Source organism: Carassius auratus, chromosome 32 (genome assembly GCF_003368295.1).
Source record: "Carassius auratus strain Wakin chromosome 32, ASM336829v1, whole genome shotgun sequence".
Taxonomy (NCBI): Eukaryota; Metazoa; Chordata; class Actinopteri; order Cypriniformes; family Cyprinidae; genus Carassius; species Carassius auratus.
This window is the reverse complement of record NC_039274.1, coordinates 31765898-31781673: the sequence shown is the minus strand read 5'-3', so window position 1 is coordinate 31781673 and position 15776 is coordinate 31765898. Positions and strand designations below refer to the sequence as shown.

Here is a 15776-nt window from a genome sequence, read left to right as displayed (position 1 = left end):
TGAAATGGGTGTGCCAGATAGAGGGAGACAGGGGTGCTTGCAGGACCGGTTTGAAAACCACTGCTCCACACAGACCTTAAGTGAGGGTTGAATGATGGGTGGGTGGGTTAGGGAGGGGGGTTGCAGGAGCATTAGGTGAATGTGTGAAGGGCAGATCAGAAAGGGTGGGGGTGTGACACTGGGCATTTCAAACCTCCAGTAAAATACATTCAGATCGTCCGCCAGTTGGTGATTCTCCACAGACTATTGGGGTGGTTTCTTGATCCTCATCAGGCCTGACCAGACTGATGCCGGTGTTCTGTCGATTTGTCCTACGCTGTCAGATTTTCCTACCTCCTATTAAAACAGTGGGTAGTACAATTCCTCAACGAAAAATTCTACTGTAAAGTTATGGTTTATTAACGTCTACACTTACCACAACCCCAATCATACCCTTACAGTACTGCAAATACAGTAATTATGTGTTATATTCACGGTTGTAGCTAGAAGGGATACAGTTACACGAAACCAACAATAAATATTATTTTCTACCAATTAGATTGCGTTTTTATTAAAGTCTACACCTACCCCAACCCTAAACTTACCCTTACAGTAATGCAGATACATTAAAAATCTGACAGGGTAGGATAAAATGTCAGGACACCTGGTCATTGGCTGAAAACAGTCTTTTCAGCTTTACAGAGTAGTTTTTTAGCCACTCTGATCTCCTTGTCAGTGTGTTTCTGGTCTTGATATACAAGATTTCATCCCTACTTCTATAAGCATCCTCTTTGGTTCTGGCTCTGTCCCTGAGCTCATCCAGGAAGAAGAATGTTAATACCAGTCCAGCAATTGTTAGACAAATTTGTCAGAGAAAGAGTGGAGGAACTCAAGCCAAGAATGTAAGAAGTTATGTTCGCTCTGGACCTCCACAATCTTCTTCCAGATGGCACAGCTTGTCTTCTAGGAGCAAGAGACGGCACCACCACTCTCTGAGTCCAACTACTGACCAGGAAAGAGTATATCGTGGCCCTACTCCTACAATTCCTGACCTGATTTACCCAAACCCCAGAGAGTTTGCACGGCTTAAGATTGCTTTAGAAAACATTCTACCAGCTGATGCTACAGAACGCTTTAAATTTCATATCCTGCTAGAACATCTCAAGGTTGAAGAGGCACAGTTAATTGCTGAATCTTACAGTAGTTCACGTCATCCTTATACCAACACTATGGATGCTCTCAATAAACAGTATGGCCAGCCACATCAGTTAGCATTACAGCGCATAGTGGAATTGATGGATGGGCCCAGCATCAGCACTGGAGATATTAAAACTTTTCGAATGTATGCTCTGAGGGTGAGATCCTTGGTGGGAATGCTGAAACAACTAGGTAAGCCTGGCATGGTGGAATTAAGATGTGGCTCGCATGTGTCCAGACTTCTGAGTAAGTTGCCACATGATCTGCGTAGCAGTTTCAGAAGATTTATTTATCCATTAGATGTGAAGATTCCAACCCTCCTTAACTTAGCAGACTGGTTAGAATATGAAATCCAAGTGCAAGAAGATTCCACAAGGTATGTAAGCCGTTCGGGCAGAGGATACTCAACCAGTTTGCCCAGGGATAGGTCAAGGAGGTTGACATCATTCAACAAGGGCACAGAGGTTCTGCTTAGCACAGAGAAATACCCTTCATCACCATCACATTCCTCAGCTGTCACTGCTAAGATCACCAAGGGGAAAGCTTACTGCCCTTATTGTGACAACAACAAACACACTTTGAATAACTGTGTAAATTTCTCTCAACTTTCCAAGTCTCAGAGGCAGAATTGGATTAAGGGGCACAACCGATGCTGGCGCTGTGGACGGGGCCATAGATCATCAGAGTGTAACCTTAAAATGCGCTGCAAAACATGCAATGGTCGTCACTTGCTTGTTCTTCATGATGTTAATATATGGAACAAGGAGAAAGTAGTGGAAGCAGAAGATCCATCTACTAGCCCTGTCTTGGGGGAGGCTGCAAATGAGGTGTTATTCATTGACAAGCCCCCAGGAAGTCGTAAGGTACTGTTGAAGATATGTAAAGTGATTCTAAGAAATGGAGATCGATCGATGACCGCTTATGCCATTCTGGATGATGGCTCCGAAAGAACCATCTTGTTAAATACTGCAGCAACCCGGCTGAAACTGGAAGGTAAGCCAGAGGACTTGCCCCTGCGTACTGTCAGACAAGAATTAAAGGTCCTGCATGGGGCGGCTGTTTCCTTTAACCTTTCACCAGCCTGCCAGCCAAACAAGATGTATCGGATCAATGGAGCATTCACTGCAGCGGAGTTGGGGCTTGGAGTGCACTGTTATCCTGTCAAGGCTTTACGGAAAAGGTACCGTCATCTTAAAGGACTTCCCCTCCAAGAAATTAAAGCTGCTCATCCAGTTTTGCTCATAGGATCTGACTGCCCTCATTTAATTACCCCAGTTGAGCCAGTTCGTTTAGGTCCACCAGGGGGTCCTGCTGCAATTAGAACTCTCCTTGGATGGACAATGCAAGGACCAGTTCAAGCATTACAGCATCTTCTTCGAGAGCAACAGTGTCTGTTCACAACAAGTTGGTCACCCTCTGCTATGTTGCATGAACAAGTTGAAAGACTCTGGCAACTGGATGTCCTTCCGTGGAGAGATGAGAGAATGAGTACTCGATCTGTACAAGACCAGCAGTCAATGAAACTACTGGAGCAAAGAACTTCTAGAGTTGATGTTGATGGGATTAAGCGATATGCTACCCCACTGCTAAGGGTCCAAAATATGCCCCCTCTTTGTGCACCTAAAGAAGCAGTAATGCCTCAGTTAAGAAGTCTGGAGCGGCGTCTCAGTAAGTCCCCTGAGCAAGCAGCTATCTACCAGGCTGAGATTAAAAGACTGGAGCAGGCAGGCTACATTGCTGAATTGCAGTCAGGAGCAGAAGACGCTCAAATAAGTTGGTATATCCCACATCACATGGTTGAACATAATGGGAAACATCGAGTGGTTTTCAACTGTTCATTCCAGTTTCAAGGGAACAATCTCAATGAATTGTTACTTCCAGGGCCAACACTGACTTCTTCATTACTGGCTGTGCTACTAAGATTCCGGGAGCACTCAATCGCGATCTGTAGTGATATTAAAGGAATGTTCCACCAGGTTAGACTCCTTCCAGAGGATCGGCCCCTTCTCCGTTTCTTATGGAGAGATCTGCAAAGAGAAGTGGAGCCTAGAATCTATGAATGGCAAGTTCTACCCTTTGGCACCACTAGTAGCCCATGTTGTGCTGTCTTTGCCTTGCAGAAGCACATCCTGGAGAATAGTCAGCCTGGTGACAAGGTACGTAATGCTGTACTAAAGGCGTTTTATGTTGACAACTATCTGCAAAGTCTGCCTTCTGTAGATGAAGCAAGGCTCATGGTAGACCAGCTGCAAAGTGTTTTAGCAGGGGGAGGATTCGAACTCAGGCAATGGGCCAGCAATACACCCTCAACCATTAGTCATCTACCAGTGGCATCCAGATCTGACAGTGCTGAGCAATGGATTGCAAAGGGTAATGCCATCAACCATGAATCAGTGCTTGGACTTCAGTGGAACTGTGAAACTGATACCTTGTCCTATAAGCTCCGTGCTGTAAAGTGCCAAGAGGTTACCATGCGCAACATCTATAAAGTACTTGCTAGCCAATATGATCCTCTCGGCTACATTATCCCATATACCACACGTGCAAAGGTAATAGTACAGCGATTATGGGAAAAGAAGAGGGACTGGGATGATCCTAAACTACCTGAGAACTTAGTCAATGAGTGGAACAGATGGGCAGGAGAGCTCAGTGATCTACAAAAGATAGTCTTACCCAGATGCTATTGCAGTGCACCAAAGGATGATGTTTCAAGCAAGCGTGGGATCCATATCTTTTGTGACGCATCCGAGAGTGCCTATGGGTCTGTTGCCTATCTTCGAACAGTAGATCAAAGGGGAGAAGTGGAGATCACTTTCATAGTGGCCAGATCAAGAGTGGCTCCTAAGAAACGTCTGTCAATACCTCGTTTAGAGCTATGTGCAGCCCTGACAGGGGCCCAGTTAGCAAAGATCCTGCAGAATGAATTGACTTTGCCCATTCATCAAGTTTTTCTTTGGTCTGATTCCACCACAGTTTTGACCTGGATTAAATCTGAATCCTGCCGATTCAAGGTTTTCGTTGGTACACGAATAACAGAGATTCAGGACCTTACCAGCTGCTGGGAATGGCGCTATGTGCATTCAGAAAGTAACCCTGCTGATGACATCACTCGAGGTAAAAGGCTGGCAGAACTTGGACCACAAAGCCGTTGGAATACGGGACCAACATACCTTCAACTCCCATCTGATCAGTGGCCGGTTCCACCGCCATCCTGTTCCATAGCTGGTGATGAATTGAGAAACTCTACATTCTGTGGTCTGACTAATACTGTAATTCGTTTGTCTATCCCTGATCCAAGCCAATTTCTGACCTTCCAAGATTTATTGACTGCAACAGTAGAATCTCTTGGGGAACATGGGATCAATGTATCAGCTGAGGACTTTCAACAGACTGAAATGGCTATCCTTCAGCAAGCTCAAGGGGAAAGCTTTCCTTCTGAGATGGCACAGCTTATGGCAGGGAAACCACTACAGACCAACAGTCGACTGCTTTGCCTCGCCCCCGAACTTGACGCTGCAAGCAAACTCCTAAGGATAGGAGGTCGTCTTCGCCACTGTGAAGAGATTGAGCCCGAGTCGATGCATCCTATTATCCTTGATCCCCGGCATCCAGTCACTACCCTTCTCATTAAGGAATATGACACGAAGCTATTCCACCCAGGTCCTGAGAGAATACTGGCGGAGATGCGTAGGAAATATTGGATTCTTCGGGGTAGGGAAGCAATTCGACGTTATCAGCGCAAAGATTGTCCAGTGTGTCAGAAGTTTCGCAAAACCCCACAGATACCCAGGATGGCAGACCTACCTCCTGCCAGACTACGTCTATTTAAACCTGCCTTCTATTCGACTGGCATTGACTGTTTCGGGCCATATTCCGTAAAGATTGGACGTAAAAGTGAGAAGCGCTGGGGTATTCTATTCAAGTGCATGACTACACGTGCTGTGTATATTGATCTTCTCCCAAGAATTGACACCGACTCCTTCCTGATGGCCCTCAGAAGATTTATAGCCAGACGTGGGAAACCTTTTGAGGTTTTATGTGATCAAGGTACTAATTTTAAAGGAGGGGAAAGGGAGTTGCATCAGACATATGCTGAACTAGTTCCGGAGCTTCAGGAACAACTTGCCAGTCAGCAGATTATCTTTCGATTCAACCCGCCTCATGCCCCACATTTCGGTGGGTGTTGGGAAAGGGAAATTCGTTCCCTGAAACAGGCTCTACAGGTCACTCTGGGAACTCAACCAATACCAGAGGAAACCCTTCAAACTGTGCTCATCGAGATTGAAGGGATTCTAAATTCTAAACCCCTGGGTTATACATCATCCAATGCCTCCGATCCAGATCCTATTACTCCTAATTCGCTTCTTATGGGGCGGCCTGATTCGTCCCTTCCTCAAGTGATGTACCCCCAAAGTGAACTGTTGAGTCGACGTCGTTGGCGCCATAGCCAAATTATAGCAGATCACTTTTGGAAGCGGTTTATCAAGTTCTATTTGCCTGGTCTTCAGACTCGCAACAAGTGGCAGCGAGAGTCACCCGATATCAAGGTGGGAACTACTGTTATGATTGTGGACCCTCAATTTCCCAGGGCCCTCTGGCCCATTGGTCAGATCTCTCAAGTATTCCCTGGGTTTGACAATAGAATCAGGACTGTTGAAGTGAAAGTTAAGGACAAGTCTTATGTGCGACCTGTGGCAAAGGTTGTACAGCTACCTGCGATACCAGATTGAAATTGACTTGCCTTTTTATAATGTACAGATTTCCACATTCTTTAGAAATCTGGGGGCGGCTGTTAAAAAGGCCTGCTGTAAACAAGCTTTTATTTTGAAGTTTTCTGGTGATCAGCCAGTGTTTCGAATGTGATGTCATCGCAGCAACCTAAAGACACTATGCTCCGCCCACTTCCAGCAGGTGGCAATGATTAGTGTTTGGTAGAAATAGCCTGCACCGAGTAGGTGAAAGCAAATGTACTCGAGGCTTTCTCAAGTGTTGGTGTTGTGCGCGTATGTTAGATGAACCAAACCACACCCAGATGGAAACACCAATGTAATATCTGCAACATTTGTGAATTGTTGTGAAGAAAATAAATGCATCAAAGACTTAACCTGCATCTTTATGTCTCTTACCGGACATCTGTGGTGAACTAGTCCCCCCACTGGCAACCCCAACTGGTCTAGTCCTAGCCAAAGAAGGACTTTTTTTTTATTAATAAATTTTCATTTTAAAGCATGCTACGATCAGCGTGTTATATTATTGTTACCGTTACACTCTTACGGCTCCGACGAGGTCTTTTTCCGTCCTCCTCGCGGGATTTACCTGGCTGTCCGATGTTGTTTTTCTCGATTTCCGTGTTTTTCTTGATTTGGGGGTTTTCGCTATGGGTTTGTTTGGAAAAGTGCTGCGAGGCGTGGCACTGACTATAGTGACGTCATCAGCTCCAGTGCAGTGATGCGCAGATCATCTGTAACGTCACTGAGTGTGCTGACAAAAATTAACCATCCATTCATCATATTAGCATACAAAAATAAGAATGAGAATCACTGCAGTGTGTTGATGGGGTGCGGGTCGGATATGTAAATCTGAGAAAAATAGCCTAGGTTCCGGTGGGTGGCGGGTGAATAATTTATTTTTCGGATTCGGTTGATCCGCGATGCATCTCTAGGCAGCGTTCATAGGCCTACCATATAAAAAAGTCAATGGAGCAGTAGAATAAATAGCCTATCTAAAATAATAATTAATTGATTAATTAATTAATTAATTAAATTATATTGTTGTTTCCCTTAATTTCACTGTTGTTTTGCAACACCTGAAGCTATGATTAAAATATATATATGTAGGTGTTGATAACCTGTCTGTCCAGTTCCATTTTATACAATTAATGGAAAAAAGCTCTCTCCTTCCCTTATTTCTTCACACATTACTTTTATACACATTGATACCACCAACAAACCGAAGATGTCGAATTATTCATTTTGCCATGCCCACGCTTACGTACAAAGTCTGTAAAGACAAAGTCTATAACGTCTGTACAGACAAAGTCTTCATTCTCTAGTGAAACTAAGCCCCTGTTATATCAACATGATGATTGATTTTCAGGTGGGGGGTCATGGGTGTGATCAGCAGGGAACATCACTAACCTGACCAGTGACTTTGAAAGAAAGTACTTTTAACTGAGAGGCACACCTACTTGTGCCTTTTTATAGGACTCTCTTACCAGTTTAACTCCATCATTTTATCTGTTTGAGTGTGATTGAACACAAATCTGCCCGTCCTCCCAAGTCTCACGCTCAGGTAAGTCTTTTTTTGTCGATTATTCAATTTTCATTATGTTAGTTTGATATGAGACAAAAAAAAATGGTTTATATTATTTTTATTATTGGAGTATATTTTACAAGAAAATACTATTCGTTTTTCTCTGTTAAAATTCACATTTTTGTAACTTGCTATATCTTTGTAACTGTTTGTGAAATGTACTAACAATTACTAAATTAAAATTGTTCCTACACCAAATGTTTTTTCAGTGCAGATTTAGAAAAAGACTAAATAAGGTGTCTTCTGTAAATATTATTAAAAATGCTCAACAATAAGAATTGCCTGATGGTCATCTAAGTCTTACATTCGTTGATCAGGTTTCTAAAAATAATCATTTCATTTTGTGTCTTCATTTGAACATTATTGTCACTATGCACTGATTTGTCTGTGTAAATGTCTAGTTTTTGTCCAAATTTCAGGAATAATAGTCACTTTGTTTCCAGAGCATTTTTGCGCTTGTGGTAATAAAAAATATAAAGATAGTAAACCTCAACAGCTGTTCTTACTGAGATGTAGGATAAATGAATTCTTAATGTCGATCTCTGACTACTTTTGAATTACTTTAAATTAAACTGACTACTTTAAATAAAAAGATTCAGTTATGACTAAGTTAGATTTCATTTGTGTTCATATCTGATATGTGGACAGCGAACTGCTTAATTAAAATGTAATATTCATTATTTTTTCTTCATCTTATTTTTTTGTAACTGTGTGTGTGTGTATGTTTCTGTTGAATATTTCATAATAAACAGGATGACTTCTCATCAGCCCAAGCCCTTTGTCATGGCACCCATGTCCAACCAGTGGAGCTCTGGAATCTGTGACTGCTGTCAGAATGTACCAGAGTGTGAGTGTCCCTCTATAGTTCTCTCTCTCATTCTGTTTTGTTTATTTTGGTGTGCCTTTTGGGGTTGTAGTTCTCTAAAGAATGACATTTTGCAACTAAATGTGTGTATAAAGGCTTAGGAGAATTACTTTAGCAGAATTATTGGTGGACTATATATTATCCTTCTTACTAAAAAGCCCTACCACAAAGTAAATGCATACAGTTGGGTTTACTTTGAGTTGGTTTGAGTTTAATAATTTTTTATAGTTCTAGCCAATATCTAGCCAATATAAAAGTAGCTGTCTGACCAAAAATAGCCTTTACAGCCATTTCATGTATGTAGTGCAGCGGTACAGGCAGACAAATTCAGGGAAACAGTACAAGAGGACATTAGGACATGAGGGTGGTAATAATCAGTATTTACATTCATGCATTTAGCAGATGCTTTTATATTTATAGTACACAATAGCAGGTTTATTAAAAAGGACAATTGCAGAGAAGGAAAAGAAATGAAAGATGGACACTTCCTGTGTCCTGTTAAACCAAAATGCTTAAAAAGAAACTAAATGGTGTTTTATAAAATTAACAATTGATAGTAGTTTTCTGTGAGGGTTAGGTTTAAGTGTAAAGTTGGTGTAGGGCAATAGAAAATACAGTTTGTACAGTACAGTATAGTCCCTGTAAACCACATATGTAAGGGTGTGTGTGTGTGTGTGTGTACATTAGTTTAAAGTTGTGGTGTGGGGAAATCTTTGGGAATGTGTGTCTTCAGCTGCTTCTTGAAAGTTATACCAAAGAGGAGTTGAGAGGGTGAAGGGTTTTAGGGAGTCTATACTCAACATATACAATAATATTTGTACATTAAAATTATATATTTAAACTTCAATTAGATTGTTAATAGCCAACATGTCTTTTTATTCGGATTGAACTTACTGATTAACAGGACAGGTAGTAGGACCTGCCACTAGAGGGCACTACCAAAACAATAACAATCGCGTGGTTTGACGCTAAGGAGGAGCGCGGAATGATGGGATTTGTTGTCTTCTACCCAACTGCTGATGGCCATCAATCAGACGTAAAGATAAATCATGGATTTAACGCGAGTTCAATGATTTGCGCGAGTAGATTAAATGCAAAGTCAATGCAAAGACGTGATCAGACTATGGATCAGACGCGTCCTCGTGCGGGTCTATAGACGCGATGCCCCACGTTTGGCGTGTATGCCTCATAATACTAATCCTGCTGATCGTTATAATAGCATACATTTCTGTAAAGATGCGAATCAAAACAACTCACCTGTCGAGTAAAACACAAGTGAGATCGGCATCTCTTTCTAGTTGAAGTTTGTCGCGAAGCTACTTCCGCATTTGTCCACGACTCTGTTGTCATTTGGTTTCTACGTCACTAAAGGCGGTAACAAAGGGTAACTGACATCATTGACAGGCGACTGCACTGCCCCGTGTCACTGTTTAGAATGGGAATTTACTCATGATTTACAAGTAGTTGAAAACATTAGAGATATTGTTAGTAATCAGCTGGACAAAATATATAACACTATTCTATTGGTTTTTAGATATGTTACTGCAAATATCTTGCACATTGTACCTTTAAATGTAAGGACATAGAGGACACATACAGACTACAACAATAATTTTTTTGAAGTCTAGTAATCTCAGGGGTTGGAGCTCTCAAGTGAGAGAACACATCCTGTTTATTGCATTATAATGATTGTTTAATATAACCCTACATCTAATCTTTGACTAGGCTAGATATGTTGCATATTAATTGTACTATATATGAACCTCAAAGAATATTTAAATGTTTGTGTATTTTGTGTTACTCCATATGATGATGTTCTAGTTGAGGGCATTTGTATTCTAGGCCTATAAGACATTTATACAAGAATTGATAACTGAAACGAGATGATGCCATCTGTATAGTTTGAAGCAATTGAAAGAAGTGATACGAGAGACCTGAAAGTGCATTGGTTGAGCACTTTAGAATCAAGTATTCAATAGAGTCGTGTTTTACGATTGTCATATTGAAGTGGAACGAATATACCTCACAGGACTATGGTGATACATAACATAGGCTACGTAAACATACACAAATACAACATCAATAACATAAGTAGGCCTTTTGACGTCAGCACTGATACTTCACATTTGTTTAAATGGCTTACACTCACACGACTCTTGATGTATTTAAATAAATGTCTATGTTTCTTACAACTCTTTCACTTTTGAATTAATATGCATCACTAACGGAAGTATTATTTGTAGGTTGCTTCTCATTTTGGTGCTTTCCCTGTTTTGCCTGTGCGACGGCTCGTAAGCACGGCGAGTGTCTGTGTCTGCCTTTGCTCGACAGCTTTGGATGCATTCCTCCAATAACAATGGCCATGCGGGTATCAGTGCGCAATCGCTATGGAATCAAGGTTTGGACAAAAACATTCTGTGTTATAAATCCTGTTCTATCCAAGTAATATCTCATGATGTATATATAAATGTGGAGAACTTATAGTGTTCATCTGTCTCTCTAGGGAACTATCTTTAACGATTGCCTTTATTCCACCTTCTGTGGTGTCTGCGCTTGGTGTCAGATGTCTCGAGAAATGAACGTCCGTGAATGAAATGTCAACATCGTCCACAATCAAGCAAAATAAAGGCGACTGGCAACCAACAACTTCCTTGTTCCTCAGTATTCTGTACTAGGTACAAAGTATGTCACCTGGTTGTTCTCGGTAACATTAGATGTGCACCATTGTTTTTTGTTCCATTCAATAAAAAACAGGTTTATGTTCGTCTGTCATGTATGCATTTTAGTATCCGTTATAAAATCTTTCTACTTTGTACAGCTACTATGTAAAAAATTACTTTAAAATTGTGTTTATTAACCAAGGTCTGTATCAAAGTTTCCACTTCAGCAGATTTATTTTAGAATAGCCACATCATTCAAAAGGGTATACTGTAGAGGAAAACAAATCATGCACAATTGTTACTGCACCATTTGGGGTGATCACATCTGGTTTTCTGCAATAAAATGGGAGAAGGTGTGACAGCATACAGACCGTAACTGTTACAACAGGAAAAACTTCATTTACATACGGTAAACTTCTTAAATATTTGAGTTGAGGATGTTAGGGCTTCAGTTGTGCTTCATGTACTTTGTAACTATTATTCTGCAATAAAACTTCACCATCTTCATCAATTCCCATCCAGTGTGTTTTTATTTGACCTATTTCAATGACAATAATTAAAATAATTCTCGATATACAGTATTTGCTAAAGAAATGCAGCTGGTTTCTAGTAAATTTAAAACGGCAGGTAATTTGATATGTTTCAGGAAAAATCTGTGCAGTACCCTTCATTGTATGCCATATGACAAAGATGTTGCTTGGTTTATTCATCTGGCTGGCACGATGTTTTCCACAGAATTTCATTGTCTTCTGTGGAATTCTTCAACACATACACAACCAACCGGACCGTTGACTTTCAGAAAGTATTTAAAGAGAGATGTGTGCGCATATCTTCCATCCTTTTCTCTGAACACAAGTCTGACTGTCCTCTCTGCCTTCTCGCTCAGGTAAATTTTCAGGATCAGTGAATTTGTCTTCGATAGCCTATGCATGTTGCTGAATGTATACTGAAACAGATTAAAGAGTAGCTATTTAACTGTCTTTGTGATCCATTTTCAATAAAGAATAGCCTTACAGTATCAATACCACAGTGTCTGGGAATGGAACCAGCATTCGTGATACTAAGAGGAGCACTGTAAAAAGTTTTTTTTTTTTTTTTTGAACTTGTAAATAAAGATAGCATCAGTTAAGTAAATTTTACAAACAAATACTATTTTGTCTTTTTACTTCAAAATATCACGTTTAATTCAATAAGCTACTTGAGGTTTGGTTTTCATTTATTGTACTTAAATACATAAGTAAATTGAAATGGAACTGCCTAAGAAGAAGTTAAAGTAAAAAAAATATATATATATATTTTACTTGGAATCGAGTGGCCATATTATTTTATAAGGATAGCAGCCTGTCTACATGTTTAATTGCATGTTAACAAGAGAACTACATGCTTGAATATCATAGTGGTTTTCTAAAACCACTATGATATTATAAAAGTAAATTGTATAAATTCATAGATTTTATTTAATTCAATGCTTAAGTTGTATTTAAAATATATGAGTGCAAAATTTGCACAAAATATATATATATTTTTTACACCTTTCTAACGTGATAAGCATTACATAATATAAAATTTACAAACAAAGAGTCAACAAAATTAACTGGGAATTTCCAAGTAAACTTAACATAAAAATGTCTAATTAAACCTACTAATATGGCAAATTGGCAAATGTTTGTAAATTTACTAGCTTTTTCTGAGTGAATACACTTTCCAAGCTTTTTTTCAAGTAAATCCTACTCCAATTATTTTTACAGTGAATATCTAAACAAACTAGAGTTGGAAAAATAGCACGTTCATTTCTGCATTTCATAACTGCATTATAATAAATATATTTTGCAGTTAGTGCATTCAGAATAATTACGCCATTATGACAAAATATAATGTTAACTGATTATTCACCATTAATTGCGGAAATATGTTCAATTAATTAGTTGGTTTTATTATTTTTTTTTATTTCTCACACCTCTCAAAGGCACTATCATCTTAAAAGCAATACACAGGATGTCAATTCAGCGGGCCAATTTTTCCAACCAGTGGAGTACTGAAATCTTTGACTGCATGAAAGTGAAGGATAAAACAGATTGTGAGTCTCTTTCGAGTGTCAGCATGTAATTGTCTTTGCCATGTGTTGCCATACAACACTAACAGAATTGCATCTATAGGTTTCCTTTCAATCTTCTGCTTTCCATATTTTGCGTGTAAGACGGCTAAGAGGTATGGAGAGTGTTTTTGCCTTCCTCTGATTGATGGATTTGGTTTGATGAGGGTATCCATGCGTCATCATTACGGCATTGAGGTTTGGGCACCTTTATCTTTCTAAATGAATTTCTCCTATGAATGCTTTGTAAAATGTCTCGTATGAATGTCTTGGAAAACACCTTACAATTCCTCCCTTATATATTTGTCAATGAATCTTTCTCTGTTTCTAGGGTAGTCTCTTGACTGACTGCTTGATTTCCTACTTCTGTTGTCCCTGCGTATGGTGTCAGATGTCTCGGGAAATGAACGCCCATGAAACTGTAACACGTCAACCTTAATGAACTCAACTGCCAATCGACAACATCCTCATTTTCCCTCATTACTTTTTTGGTACTATACATGCCCATGTAATATATTATTATATAAATTTTACTACCTAACATTACCCCAAATATTACTTTATATTGTGTCCCAATTGGTAGAAATAATTCCCAACATTTCTCAGCAATGACACGATCTGTATACATTACCTTTATATGAGATTATCCTGTTGCCTTGTGCTGACTGTATGTTTAGGCCTAAAGGTTTGTATAGTTTAGTAAATGAATACATAAATCTTCGCACTTTACTGGTTTGTGAAAATTACTAATATGGAATAAAAGCTAATGAAGAAAAAAAGACATACATATAAAGAAAAAAATGTGTAGGCTAATTATGATTAATAGTCAGACAAATTACATAAAAATAAAAATAAACTGAGCTAAAAAAAAATTGTATTATTATTTAATTCCACCAGTAGGTGGCATACATTTACCAGTAATCATTAAATAGAAGAAAACGAAACCTGGGTCCTGTTGTTCGGTTAGTTTAGTCTGAATCTGAATGATCTGGATTTTGAAACCCTATTTGTTTTACCATCTAGGATCAGGTAACACATCAACTTTTGAGCTGATTTTTCTAAGCAAAATTGGATTGGATCACCCTGATCCAGATACACGCTTTTTCAGATTTCTCTACGGAGCCCCTAAAGGGACACTAATGGGAAGAGAGAAAAAAAACGATGGAAAAAAGCACTGTTTTGCATTGCATTTACACAAAACTGCTTATGACTGCCATCTCTGGTGATTGTGCCATTATAGTTTACAATTTGGGATTAAAAAAAAAATATATATATATATATATAATATTTGTTTGATATGGACAGCTGTTTGGGGATATATTGCATGTTACAAATGTTGTATTGTTTGGACCAGTTTTAAAGTTTTATTAGGCTACATATTCGTTCTAGAAATACACCCTTCTGCTTGGATCAGAATAATGTGTTTTTGTTTTTGTTTTTTTTTTGTTTGTTTTTTTTGGGCCAAAGGTAGGCCTATCCCAATCTTACAAAGGTATGTGAAGGAGAAAGTCACAGTAATGATTGTATTTTAGTACCCAAATAAAAGTATCTGCCTAATGTGCATGCTACTACAGTAGGCGTCTGTATGTAAGCCGATACTCCACATGTGTTGCAGCACTTGTCAATGCGCAGAATGTATGTGCCCAGAAAAAGTATCAATAAATGCACAAGTAGATGGAATCTGACTTTCGAGCTTAAAACATGGCATTCATTTTTAGGCAATAAGCAGGACAGCTCAGACACGTCACACGTGCAAGAGTTTCTTCATCTTTCAGCAGTCTATGCGGTGGAAGCATGCATTGTTGGACATGATAAATGCAGTCTTAACACGAGAGAAGATGTGTAGCCTACATCAGACGTGAGAGATGGGTCAAACATGATAAAAATACACAAATGCTTGTTTGTGGATTACATCTTACTAACCACTAGAGGGAGCCTAAACCTTCATGCATTATGGGTGCACAAGGTTGGCGTTGAGTTGTGTAATTTGTTTCACACCATTATTATGATTTTGAGGCAGTTATGTTAAAAGTGTGAATGTTTACATGCATATGTTATGGCGATTATTTTATATCACAGAAATAAAGCATAACATACAAACAGATAAGGACAGCGTTTATGACAAATAATAGTTTAAATGTTCTGTTATTCCTAATAAAATTTACTTATTGTGAAAATTAACTAAGTGGGAATTCCAGCTAATGCGATGAAAATAAGTCACATCACCCAATGGCTTCGTTATCATGAAGAACAGCTCACACCTGTTTGTCTCACACTTCTAGGGTCTAACCCTGAGTCACATCTTTGCTTGCATGGTGAGTAGCTAACTGTTTTATAAACTGGCATGAGCATTTATGTAATAACAAACATTCACATAATTTTTTCATGGCAAAGCTGAATCTTCAGCAGCATTACGCCAGTCTTCAACGTCATGTGATTCTTAAAAATCATTCTAAATTTGGTGCTAAAGAAACATTTCTTAATATTATCTCTGTTGAAAACAATATTGTGCTGATTAATAATTTTGGGGATAAACTTTCCCCCTGGAACTCTTGGATGAATTTCGAAAGAATAGCATTTATTTGAAATAGAAATAAATGTTTTTGGAAATAGTTATACATATTTTTAATATCACTTTTAATTAATGTAATGCATCCTTGCTGAGTTAAAG

General features: G+C 39.1%; 2 protein-coding genes and 1 long non-coding RNA gene across 4 annotated transcripts; all 3 read left to right on the top strand.

Moving 5' to 3' along the window:
- Positions 1-3656: 3656 nt before the first annotated feature.
- On the top strand, positions 3657-5973 carry LOC113052164 (uncharacterized). The gene is made up of 2 exons (XM_026216527.1): positions 3657-5554; positions 5636-5973. Exons 1-2 carry the CDS (start codon positions 4572-4574, stop codon positions 5904-5906), a joined length of 1254 nt encoding a protein of 417 aa, XP_026072312.1. The 5' UTR covers positions 3657-4571; the 3' UTR covers positions 5907-5973.
- A 1424-nt stretch (positions 5974-7397) lies between these two features.
- On the top strand, positions 7398-11524 carry ponzr5 (plac8 onzin related protein 5). Of its 2 annotated transcripts, none has more exons than XM_026216530.1 (4): positions 7398-7467; positions 8241-8335; positions 10597-10751; positions 10857-11524. In XM_026216530.1, exons 2-4 carry the CDS (start codon positions 8242-8244, stop codon positions 10944-10946), a joined length of 339 nt encoding a protein of 112 aa, XP_026072315.1. In that variant the 5' UTR covers positions 7398-7467; position 8241; the 3' UTR covers positions 10947-11524. The 2 variants fall into 2 exon arrangements, with proteins under 2 accessions (XP_026072315.1, XP_026072317.1); XM_026216532.1 differs by having other exon boundaries at positions 7439-7467; positions 8225-8335.
- Positions 11525-11747: 223 nt separating this feature from the next.
- Positions 11748-14790, top strand: LOC113052168 (uncharacterized). Its single transcript, XR_003276988.1, has 4 exons — positions 11748-11899; positions 12980-13090; positions 13170-13303; positions 13437-14790. It is a non-coding gene; the product is annotated as an uncharacterized LOC113052168 (long non-coding RNA).
- The last annotated feature ends 986 nt before the right edge of the window (positions 14791-15776 follow it).

Excerpts from the sequence above, each read along its gene's own strand:
- LOC113052164 (XM_026216527.1), top strand. The coding sequence starts at position 4,572 with ATGGCTATCCTTCAGCAAGCTCAAGGGGAAAGCTTTCCTTCTGAGATG. Across the intron at positions 5,555-5,635 it reads TCGCTTCTTATGGGGCGGCC|AGATCACTTTTGGAAGCGGT; the intron begins TGATTCGTCCCT and ends CCAAATTATAGC.
- ponzr5 (XM_026216530.1), top strand. The coding sequence starts at position 8,242 with ATGACTTCTCATCAGCCCAAGCCCTTTGTCATGGCACCCATGTCCAAC. Across the intron at positions 8,336-10,596 it reads CTGTCAGAATGTACCAGAGT|GTTGCTTCTCATTTTGGTGC; the intron begins GTGAGTGTCCCT and ends TATTATTTGTAG. Across the intron at positions 10,752-10,856 it reads GCAATCGCTATGGAATCAAG|GGAACTATCTTTAACGATTG; the intron begins GTTTGGACAAAA and ends CTGTCTCTCTAG.